The sequence below is a fragment of the Salmo salar genome, unplaced genomic scaffold (genome assembly GCF_905237065.1).
Source record: "Salmo salar unplaced genomic scaffold, Ssal_v3.1, whole genome shotgun sequence".
NCBI classification, from domain to species: Eukaryota; Metazoa; Chordata; class Actinopteri; order Salmoniformes; family Salmonidae; genus Salmo; species Salmo salar.
This window is the reverse complement of record NW_025550930.1, coordinates 71347-82745: the sequence shown is the minus strand read 5'-3', so window position 1 is coordinate 82745 and position 11399 is coordinate 71347. Positions and strand designations below refer to the sequence as shown.

General features: G+C 44.5%; 2 protein-coding genes across 2 annotated transcripts; one reads left to right on the top strand and one right to left on the bottom strand.

The window, feature by feature from the left end:
* The first annotated feature begins 815 nt into the window (after positions 1-815).
* Positions 816-2628, top strand: LOC106591225 (2-aminoethanethiol dioxygenase). The gene has a single exon (XM_014182437.2). The coding sequence runs from the start codon at positions 1109-1111 to the stop codon at positions 1862-1864; it is 756 nt and encodes a 251-aa protein (XP_014037912.1). The 5' UTR covers positions 816-1108; the 3' UTR covers positions 1865-2628.
* Positions 2629-7995: 5367 nt separating this feature from the next.
* On the bottom strand, positions 7996-11033 carry LOC106592202 (early growth response protein 2b). The gene is made up of 2 exons (XM_014183521.2): positions 10450-11033; positions 7996-9969 (listed from the first exon to the last, which is right to left on the bottom strand). The coding sequence occupies exons 1-2, from the start codon at positions 10619-10621 to the stop codon at positions 8858-8860; spliced, it is 1284 nt and encodes a 427-aa protein (XP_014038996.1). The 5' UTR covers positions 10622-11033; the 3' UTR covers positions 7996-8857.
* Positions 11034-11399: the final 366 nt, after the last annotated feature.

Genomic DNA, 11399 nt, shown 5'->3' with positions numbered 1-11399 from the left:
TGTAGTGTAGTGTAGTGTAGTGTAGTGTAGTGTAGTACCATGTAGTATATTATAGTATATTATATTACAGTATAGTGTAGTGTAGAGTAGTGTAGTATATTATAGTATATTGTAGAGCAGTATAGTACAGTAAAGTGTAGTGTAGTGTTGTGTAGTATATTATGGTGTAGCATATTGTAGTGTAGAGCAGTGTAGTAAAGTATAGCGTCGTGTAGTATCGTGTCATATGTTATAGTATAACATTTCACATTTATTGATCTGAGGCAACGGAGGGGCAACAGTCCCCTCTGATCAGATAACCCTTTCGTGGTATGTCACCTGTCCATTATATGTGCATTCGATCTACTTGGGCCTAAAGTATGAAACTTGCGCCTAAAGTATCTTAGCCTCTGAACATGTATTTGTAACAAAGTCAGAACTCCTCAAAAACGTCATAAAGTGTTGCTGAATAAAGTGAAAAAAAAGAGAAACCCTCATCCCAGAAGAGAGCGACAGAGAGGGGAAAAAGTGGGGGAGGGGAGCGGGTTGAATGGCCTGTCTGGCTATTCTCTCTTGCCCTCTCTGCCTCTCTCCGGAAGACCGACAGCCGCTGGGAATTGTAGTGCTTTTATAAAGGTAAATATTGTTTTTTCTCTTATAATAGGAGCATATGTGAGAATCATATTTTCCCCGGAACAACTTCTGTTGAGTGAAGGGATTTGATAATCGTATAGGGGTAATTACCTATCGTATAATTACCTATCGTATAGGGGTAATTACAGAAATATAGTGCCCGACTTTTAAATAAAACCTCAAGATCCATAATGCCTTGCTTCCTCTACTCGGTCGCTGTCACTGAGGACGTGACGATCAGGTAGGGTTGGAAATGATTGTGGACCGTGAATATTTTCTGGAGTTAAAACCATATTTAATTACCATGTAAAAACGTTACATTCTAACTTTAGACGGGTATTTATTTAGTTTGAACGCGGCCCCATCCTGAAGTGAAGATATTGTGCGAGATTCGAGGAGATCGAAGAGAGTTTTCCAACTCGGTTCGTTTCTTCTGCCTGTTGCTCAGCTGCGTCTGAACAAAACCAGCATCGGGTTTTGTCTACATCTCGGCAAAATGCCACGGGATAACAAGAAGTCTCTCATTCAGAAAATAGCCAACCAAGCCAATATCACATTTAAAGATTTCAATGCATCCGCAATTGGGGACAACAAAGTATTATTGGACAACAAGGGGGATCTGATCACCCTGCTGACCGAAATCAGAGCTGCAGACCTGAAGATGAAACCGAATTTCTCCCATTCCGAACACAACCCACCTGTCACGTACATGCACATCTGCGAGACGGAGTCGTTCAGTATGGGTGTGTTTCTACTAAACAACGGGGCTTCCATCCCGCTTCACGACCATCCCGGTATGAACGGGATGCTCAAGGTTCTATACGGGAAAGTCAGTATCAGCTGTTTTGACCTGTTGGATAAACCTTCGGACCAGGTGCAGAGTGAGATCCAGTTCGACCCGCCGCTGCTGCCGTTCCAGAAGGACTCTCTGCGGCGGGCTGTCCTCCGGTCCACCATGTGGTTCACTCATGACAGTAGTCCGTGTATCTTAACCCCGCAGAGGGAGAACCTGCATCAGATCGACACGGTGGATGGACCGGCTGCTTTCCTCGACATCCTGGCACCTCCGTATGACCCTGAAGATGGGAGAGATTGTCATTATTATAAAGTCCTACAGACTGTTCCCGACGCAGACAGTAAGGTAGAGGCGCAGCAGCAGTGGGAGGAAGAGACGTGGTTACTAGAGATAGGCCAGCCTGATGGCTTCTGGTGTGGGGGTGAACCATACCCTGGGCCCAAGGTTTCCTTCTAATATCGCTGTTGTAAAGGCAGAGGGATACCTGTGACCAAATACCTGGGCAGCCATATGACTTTCAAAAGACTTGGAATCACTGTGAAGTGGGACATGAGTTGGAGCAGGTGAATTAACTGCAGGTGTCTTGGATAATGTCTCTGGGATAGATCTCCTTAATTAGTTTAAATATTGAACTTTCTATACCTCCTGTAATCTTCCAAATGAGATGTTTTCACCATGAACAGGCTCAGAAACGTCCTATGCTCTTAACACCATTGTTTGTAACTGAAAATATGCTATGCCTTATGTGAATATTGAATGTAAACTTTAAAAGCATCTATCATGTCTAGTTTCCAAGTGCACACTACATTTTCTATCTTTCATTGATTTATTCCAAACAAATATGTGTATGTGTAAACACTAGCTTTGTTTATAATTGAAGGCTTTTATTTTGGGCCAGCTGAAAGTTCTACCTATAGCCTTACTGTATATACAGCTGAAAGTTCTACCTATAGCCTTACTGTATGTACAGCTGAAAGTTCTACCTATAGCCTTACTGTATGTACAGCAGAAAGTTCTACCTATAGCCTTACTGTATGTACAGCTGAAAGTTCTACCTATAGCCTTACTGTATGTACAGCTGAAAGTTCTACCTATAGCCTTACTGTATGTACAGCTGAAAGTTCTACCTATAGCCTTACTGTATGTACAGTGCCTTCGGGAAAGTATTCAGACCCCTTGACTTTGTTCACATTTTGTTACATAACAGCTTTATTCTAAAATATATGAAATGGTTTTTTTCCTCATCAGTCCACACACACTACCCCATGATGACATCACAATACCCCATAATGACATCACAATACCCCATAATGACATCACAATACATTTTTTACATTTTAGTCATTTAGCAGACGCTCTTATCCAGAGCGACTTACAGTAGTGAATGCATACATTTCATTTCATGCAATACCCCATAATGACAAAGCAAAAATAGGTTTTTAGAAAGTTTTGCTAATTTATTACAAATTTAAAAAATACAATTTCACATTTACATAAGAATTCAGAGACTTGTCCCGAAGCCATTCCTGTGTTGTCTTGTCTGTGCTTAAGGTCGTTGTCCTGTTGGAGGTGAACCTTCGCACCAGTCTGAGGTCCTGAGGGCTCTGGAGCAGGTCAAGGATCTCTCTGTACTTTGCTCCATTCATCTTTGCCTTGATCCTGACTAGTCTTGCAGTCCCTGCCGCTGAAAAACATCCCCACAGCATGATGCTGCCAGGTTTCCTCCAGACGTGACGCTTGGCATTCAGGCCAAAGAGTTCATTCTTGGTTTCATCAGACCAGAGAATCTTGTTTCTCATGGTCTGAGAGTCTTTACGTGCCTTTTGGCAAACTCCAAGCGGGCTGTCATGTGCCTTTTACTGAGGACTGGCCACTCTACCATAAAGGCCTGATTGGTGGAGTGCTGCAGAGATGGTTGTCCTTCTGGAAGGTTCTCCCATCTCCACAGAGGAACTCTAGAGCTCTGTCAGAGTGACCATCGGGGCAGTGGTGTAAAGTGTTTAAGTAAAAATACTTTAAAATACAACTTAAGTCGTTTTTTGGGGTATCTGTACTTTAATTTACTATTTATATTTTTGACTTTTACTGCACTAAATTCCTGAAGAAAAACATGTACATTTTACTCCATACATTTTCCCTGACACCCAATAGTACTCGTTACATTTTGAATGCTTAGCAGGACAGAAAATGGTCCAATTCGCACACTTATCAAGAGAACATCCCTGGTCATCCCTACTGCCTCTGATTTGGAGGACTCACTAAACAGAGAACATCCCTGGTCATCCCTACTGCCTCTGATCTGGAGGACTCACTAAACAGAGAACATCCCTGGTCATCTACTGCCTCTGATCTGGAGGACTCACTAAACACAAATGCTTTGTTTTTAAATGATGTCTGAGTTTTGGAGTGTGACCCTGGCTATCTGTAAATAAATTAAAAAAATACGAAAATTGCGCCGTCTGGTTATTAGAAGTTATTTTTTATTATTTATACTCTTACTTTTAATACTTAAGTATATTTAAAACAGACTTTTACTGAAGTAGTATTTTACTGGGTGACTTCCACTTTTACTGCAGTAGTATTTTACTGGGTGACTTCCACTTTTACTGAAGTAGTATTTTACTGGGTGACTTCCACTTTTACTGAAGTAGTATTTTACTGGGTGACTTCCAATTTTACTTGAGTCATTTTCTATTAAGGTATTTTACTTTTAATCAAGTATGACAATTGAGTACTTTTTCTACCACTGCCAACGGGTTCTTGGTCACCTCCCTGACCAAGGCCCTTCTCCCCCGATTGCTCAGGTTGGTCGGGTACCCAGCTCTAGGAAGAGTCTTGGTGGTTCCAAACATCTTCCATTTAAGAATGATGGAGGCCACTGTGTTCTTGGGGAGCTTCAATGCTGCAGAAATGTTTTGGTACCCTTTCCCAGATCTGTGCCTCGACACAATCCTGTCTCGGAGCTCTACGGATAATTCCTTTGACCTCATGGCTTGGTTTTTGCTCTGACATGCACTGTCAACTGTGGGACCTTATTAAGACAGGTGTGTGCCTTTCGTAGCAAAAAGTCTGAATACTTATGTAAATAAGGTATTTCTGTTTTTTATTTTTAATACATTTGCAAAAATGTCTAAAAACCTGTTTTCGCTTTGTCATTATGGGGTATTGTGTGTAGATTTCTGAGTTTTTATTTTTTATTTAGTCCATTTTAGAAAAAGGCTGTAACGTAACAAAATGTAGAAAAAGTCAAGGGGTCTGAATACTTTCCGAAGGCTCTGTCTATCAGGATATACAGCGTAGGCTACTGTATGTTTGTTTTAGATGGTTTTAGTGTCACGTCCTGACCAGTAAAGGGGTTATTTGGTATTATAGTTTGGTCAGGACGTGGCAGAGGGTATTTGTTTTATATGGTTCGGGGTTTGTGTGTGTATGTAGAGGGGTGTTTGGTTTATGTATTCCGGGGTTTTTTGTCATTGTTCTATGTTAGTGTATTTCTATGTTCTGTCTAGTAATTTCTATTTCTATGTTTGGGTAATTGGGGTTGGGACCTTCAATTGGAGGCAGCTGTCTATCGTTGCCTCTGATTGAAGGTCCTATATATAGGAATGTGTTTGTCATGGGATTTGTGGGAGGTTATTTTTTGCATAGCTGTGTGTTGCCTGCAAGACTGTTTGTCGTCCGTTCGTTTTTCTTGTTTTGTTTATAAGTGTTCTAATAAAATTAGAATGAGCACTCAACCCGCTGCACCTTGGTCCATCCACTACGAGGACCATTACAGAACCTCCCACCAACCACGGACCAAGCAGCGGGCCCAGGAGGAGGAAGGATCCTGGGCCAGGGAGAAAGGGGAGTGGAGGACATCGTGGACATGGGAGGAGATAATGGCAGGGGACAAGACCCTGCCATGGAGACAGCAAGAGAGGAACGGCAAAGGTGGAACGAAGACCGGGACTGTTACAGGGGTACACAGTTGGCATTTAAGCCTGAGAGGCAGCCCCAATAAAAAAAATTGGGGGGGGCACACGGGTAGTTTGGCGGGGCCAGGATTAAGCCGCAAGCCAACTCCCAGTGCTTATTGTAGGCAGCCTATTTCTGGTCAGGTCCCGTGCTTTGGAGTGATGCGCACGGCGTTGAGGCCAAGCATTTACAGGCCGGTGTGCGCGGTGCCAGCGCCCCGCATTTGCCAGGGGGAAGCCAGTACTGCGCTCGAGACCACCAGTGCGCCTTCATGGTCCAGTGTATCCTGTTCCCGCTCCTCGCACTAGCCGTGAGGTGCGTGTCTCCAGTCTGGCACATCCGAAACCAGCACCACGCACCAGGCTTCCAGTGCGACAGCTCAGTCCAGTATGTCCTGTTCCCGCTCCTCGCACTAGCCTTGAGGTGCGTGTCTCCAGTCTGGTACCTCCATTACCAGCACCATGCACCAGGCCTCCAGTGCGTCAGCCCAGTCCAGCTCGTCCTGTCCCTGCTCCTTGTACTAGCCCTGTGGTGCGTGTCCTTAGTCTGGCGCATCCTAAGCCAGCCCCACGTACCAGGCCTTCCGGCAACAGTGCCTCGTCCAGAACTTCCGGCAACAGTGCCTCGTCCAGAGTGTCCGGCAACAGTGCCTCGTCCAGAGCCTCCGGCGACAGTGCCCCGTAGAGAGACGGCCCACTGTCCGGAACCAAGAGAGACGGCCCACTGTCCGGAACCGAGTGAGTCGCCCTACAGTCCGGAGCTCCCAGAGTCGCCCTACAGTCCGGAGCTCCCAGAGTCGCCCTACAGTCCGGAGCTCCCAGAGTCGCCCTACAGTCCGGAGCTCCCAAAGTCCAGTCCAGGGTCTACAGTGACAGGCTTCAGGCCGAGGTATTCAGTGGGGGTGGACTGGTCAGGTAGGGGACTAAGGCCTGAGCCACCTCCACTGTAGGAGGTTTGGGGAGGGGGGGGGGGGTGTAGCACAGGAGCCGGTGGCGGTAGCCACCCTTCCTTCCCTCTCTTTAGATTAAGGGGTTTATTTTTGTACTATTTTTTTTCCTGGGGTTTATTATGGATCCCCATTAGTTCCTAGGGTTTATTATTGATCCCCATTAGTTCCTGACAAGGCAGCAGCTACTCTTCCTGGGGTTTATTATGGATCCCCACAAGGCAGGGCCTGTAGGACCTGCCTTGTTGATAGTGTTGTTAAGAAGGTAGAAACGAGGGCCTGTGGGACCTGCCTTGTTGATAGTGTTGTTAAGAAGGTAGAAACGAGGGCCTGTGGGACCTGCCTTGTTGATAGTGCTATTAAGAAGGTAGAAACTAGGGCCTGTGGGACCTGCCTTGTTGATAGTGTTGTTAAGAAGGTAGAAACTAGGGCCTGTGGGACCTGCCTTGTTGATAGTGCTGTTAAGAAGGTAGAAACTAGGGCCTGTGGGACCTGCCTTGTTAAGAAGGTAGAAACTAGGGCCCGCCTTGTTGATAGTGTTGTTAAGAAGGTAGAAACTAGGGCCTGCCTTGTTGATAAGAAGGTAGAAACTAGGGCCTGTCTTGTTGATAGTGCTGTTAAGAAGGCAGAGCGGTGCTTTATTATGGACAGACTTCTCCCCATCTTAGCTACTGTTGTATCAATATGTTTTGACCATGAATCACTTTGACAGACAGTTTGTTGATGACATTTAACTCAGTTTAAAGTTGCCAATCATTTGATTGGTGATCTGAATCACAATCTACTAGATATGTTTCATGACAAATCTTTAGGTGACCGGTAGAAAGTCCGCGACCTTTTACATTTTAGTCATTTAGCAGACGCTCTTATCCAGAGCGACTTACAGTAGTGAATGCATACATTTCATACATTTTTTTTTGTTCTCCGTACTGGTCCCCCGTGGGAATCGAACCCACATCCCTGGCGTTGCAAACACCATGCTCTACCATCTGAGCTACACGGGACTGTAACTTTTCTGTTGACTGTTGCGTTCTGTTGATCTATAAAGTGACCTTTACTGTATCAACCCGTTGTGTGTTTCTGTCATTCAACTGTTGTCGAAGATCAAAACAGTTTACAGAGATACTGTACATGAGAGGTTGCTATATCCTGTGGTTTCAATCAACTCTTTGTTCTTTCTTTAATTCGTTTTTAATGTTGATCAGACTACCGACATTAGTTTTGGATGATCAAAGTATGAACTTCGATCCCGTGTGGCTCCGTTGGTAGAGCATGGTGTTTGCAACGCCAGGGTTGTGGGTTCGATTCTCACGGGGGGACCAATACGGAGAAAGAAATGTATGAAATGTATGCATTCACTACTGTAAGTCGCTCTGAATAAGAGCGTCTGCTAAAATGACTAAAAGCTAAATTAACTTTTGATTATTCTTTTTTATTTTATTTGATCTTTATTTAACGTATTATTGGATGTCTTGTGTGTATAGATCTCTACATGAACAACGGTAAAGATCTTTCCTGTTGTACTTGTTGTTAACCAATAACATCAGAACAGCACGGATAGACGGTGAGTGGGAGCAGCCTTGTGAAGGCATGACTCACATCACACTGACGTTACACGGGAATTACCATGCCCACCCCTTTGTGGTGTACTTTCCAATAATATTACATTATATTCCTTGTTTGTTTCAGAGTTTACTTTATTTGTATTTAGTTCACAAGAAATAACCAGGGCCTTTCTGGAGGCCATTGAGATATTATTATTATTTTGTTTTAATCAACATTAACATTTAATGAGTCGGGAAACATTCACGAAAAACAAAATGTCAAGTCGGTTTGAGTTCAGTTATTTACATTCCATACTGTTAGACATAAACCACAACACTTTCCATAGTTACACGGCACAATGTGTACAAAAATATACATATAATCAAACTTTGATATTAAATGACGAAATGTACAATTTCATTAAATCGTCCCTGTATTGACAATGTACAAAAATAACGTGTGAAACGAGGCACAACAAGGGGGGGGGGGGGAATACAATCAACCAACATGTTAAAATTGATACATTTTTGTCCAGTAAATAATTTAAAAACACTTTTTTCCTTCTCAAATTATTGCAAATATAACGTTCTTTCCATGCAGCGGTTGTGTAAATTGTCGCCTATTGGCGCGTCAGTGTAAATGTGCTTGATATCTTTCCTCTATATGTTTCTTTCCGATACATGAAGAGAATATAGGCAGCCACGTGTTAAAAGTATATTGTCTATTCACTTGACTGCCTTCAGTAGGAATAATGCAAACAAAGTGCGTTTCTCTCAGCCACCAAACTTAAGAGGATACATCGTGGGAACGTTTGGAGCGCAACCAGAATGATGCGTAATTAACGCATGAAAGAGAGTTATGCTGTTGCATGTAAAGTTCATTCCATATTGTGTTTTGAACTTGCAGCTTCCAAAACAATTAAACCTCAATCTTTATTGTCTTTAGTTATTAATCAAGGTTTCTAAATATTTATTCCATAAACCTATTGGCTATAGTGTGTTCTATACCGGCCGCGTGGGGCATCCCGTTAGCTGTCCCGTACTGGAGGAGCAGACTCCGTTAGATGTGCTTATAGAACCGGTACCGGTACGATCAGGGTTCGTGTTGTTTGATGACGGAGCGGATGATTTTCTTTCTTTCTGTCTGAGATGAATCTTGGTATGTCTTTTGCGCTCGTCGCTTCTCGCAAACTTACGGCCACAGAAATCACAGGCGAAGGGCTTCTCTCCCGTGTGCGTGCGGATGTGCGTGGTGAGATGGTCGCTACGGCTAAAGTTCCTCATGCAGATTCGACACTGGAACGGTTTGTGTCCCGTGTGAATCCGGATGTGTCTGGTCAACTCGTCAGACCGGGAGAACCGCCGGTCGCAGCCCTCCGCTGGGCATGGATACGGCCGCTCATGGACCGGGGTTTTGCTCGGTCTGTTGGGATATTTTCTGGGCCGCAGGATGGGTCTCAGGGGGAGATTCTGTGGGCTGTACGCTGTGGGGAGTCTGGGTCCATCCGAAACCGGCCCACCTAATGTAAAGTTCCTAATAGTGTTCAGGGGAGTCAGAGGCGGGGGTACTCTGAAGGAGTCCAGTGGGCAGGGGAAAGGCTTGCGGTCAGGCATGGCCTGCATGTCCCTCTGACAGGTCGGCTGAAAGAACCCATAGTCTGGGATGATGGGGAAAATACCCGAATCTGTGTTGGGCTTTGGGGAAGAGTAGGACGGCGGCGGGTAGGAGATACCGGGCCCGGTGGAGAGGAAGGCCGACGGGTCTTGGTAGACCTCCCCACAGCCGTAGGGAGGCGGGGAAGAGTAGAGGTGGTGCTCCATATCTGCCTGGTTCTGAGCCATGGTGCAGCTGAGCGTGGAGGAGAAGTGACCGGGAGAACCGGAGGACGCCGGGGAGGATGAGGCAGAAGATGGCTGGGTCATACCCAGGATTCCCGCACTCACTATATTGATGACGCCCTCGGGGTTCCAGTTACCGGGATACTGAGAGTCGATGGAGAACTTTCCCATGTAGGTGAAGGTCTGGTTCCGATGACCAGGCGGCTGGGAGAAGCTAGAGTAAGACAGATCTAGAGAGCGTTTCTCTAAGCTCATATCGCCACTCATCAAGCCATCTGGAAGATAAGAAGAGACATCTTAGCAGATAATCACGAAACAAACAAATCAGAGAGCTTTAATTAAAACACACGCTGCAAGGTCCGTTCTGGTGCGCACAGTGTTTGGTGCGTGCTGCGCGCTCGCGTCCTTTACCCACGGGTCATTCATTCAACTTTTCAAAGGGAAGCCGTGTTACTTTTATGAAAACTTTTTTTTTTTGGGGGGGAGTGTGTAACTCTAGCCATGTGCCTCTAAAACATAACATTGATACAAATATCCAGACATACATTTATCCCACAACTATTAATTCTAAATATTTCCAAAAACTCTTGGCCAAGATTTAAAAAAAAAAAATGCAATATCAAACATTATGCATAATATTATAACCTATACGTAGTAACCTATATGTTTCCTCTCCAATAACCAACACAGCACATGTTGCATTCTCTAAAAGTCCCCATGATATCAAAACAACAGCATGTATAGTCCAAGCTTACCTGGAGCTCCGCTAAGATGGTCGTGGTAGTGGCCTCCTAAATCAGCGTTAGGAAAGATAGCCACGCCGGGCGGTAAACTGTCATGATCCACAGAGTAGATAGTATCAGAGACAGGATGGACATACCCACCCAGAGAGACCGGGACTTTCTCTAAAGTTTTAGCCGTCATCATTTAACTAAAGGATCCTCGCTGTTTTTTCCCAGTGGTTTAAACGGTATTTTTTTATTAAACCGGCCTGTTTGAGTATGTGTGGCCAGTTACAGTCCTATCTTACACTGACACATCTGGTAACCTATCCGGAGAAATGAACAGAATCTGAAGCGTGTGTTAATATCACGTCTATAAGTCTACTCTACTCTCTCCAGATCATCAGGCTGTTTTAGTGAATGACGGATCCGAGCAGCACGAGTAGCAGCACTATGTATTTATCAGGGGGCAGTGAATGCGCCACGACGTCACTGCCCATACAAGGACCGTTTGGTTAGAGAGAGGAGGCGCTGGGGGATCCTATTGGCCGCGGGCTGTCAATGGAGAACCCACAAATGAAAGTTGACAATATAAAGCGATAAAATGTGTTTGTTTTTTCTCCCCCCCCATGCAGTTTCCATTAGGACGAAAATTATAAAACAATACAGGTGAAATGAAATGGAACAAATGCAAGATGGCATGTTATTAGTTTAGACTGGACATCAATGTTACAATCTTATCTGATCTATAAGATGTGAAATGTTTCCTCAACACATCGCCTTCAAAATAGGAATTCCGGTTCTTCTCTAAAAACCATACATGGTTTTATCCGGTATATCTAAGAACACCCCCTTGCCTACATATAAGGGTTCTATTCCGGAATATGAGCGTCGGAAACTATCGAGTCTTGCCGAGCAAGAGCAGCGACACAACTACCATCGCAAACCACAGTCAAATGAGAGCCACAATCACGGAATTTTCA

What these genes read in the sequence shown, in the direction of transcription:
- LOC106591225 (XM_014182437.2), top strand. Translation starts at nt 1,109, where the DNA reads ATGCCACGGGATAACAAGAAGTCTCTCATTCAGAAAATAGCCAACCAA.
- LOC106592202 (XM_014183521.2), bottom strand. Translation starts at nt 10,621, where the DNA reads ATGATGACGGCTAAAACTTTAGAGAAAGTCCCGGTCTCTCTGGGTGGG. An exon ending in CCATCTTAGCGGAGCTCCAG is followed by an intron (nt 9,970 to 10,449) that starts GTAAGCTTGGAC and finishes CTTATCTTCCAG; the next exon opens with ATGGCTTGATGAGTGGCGAT.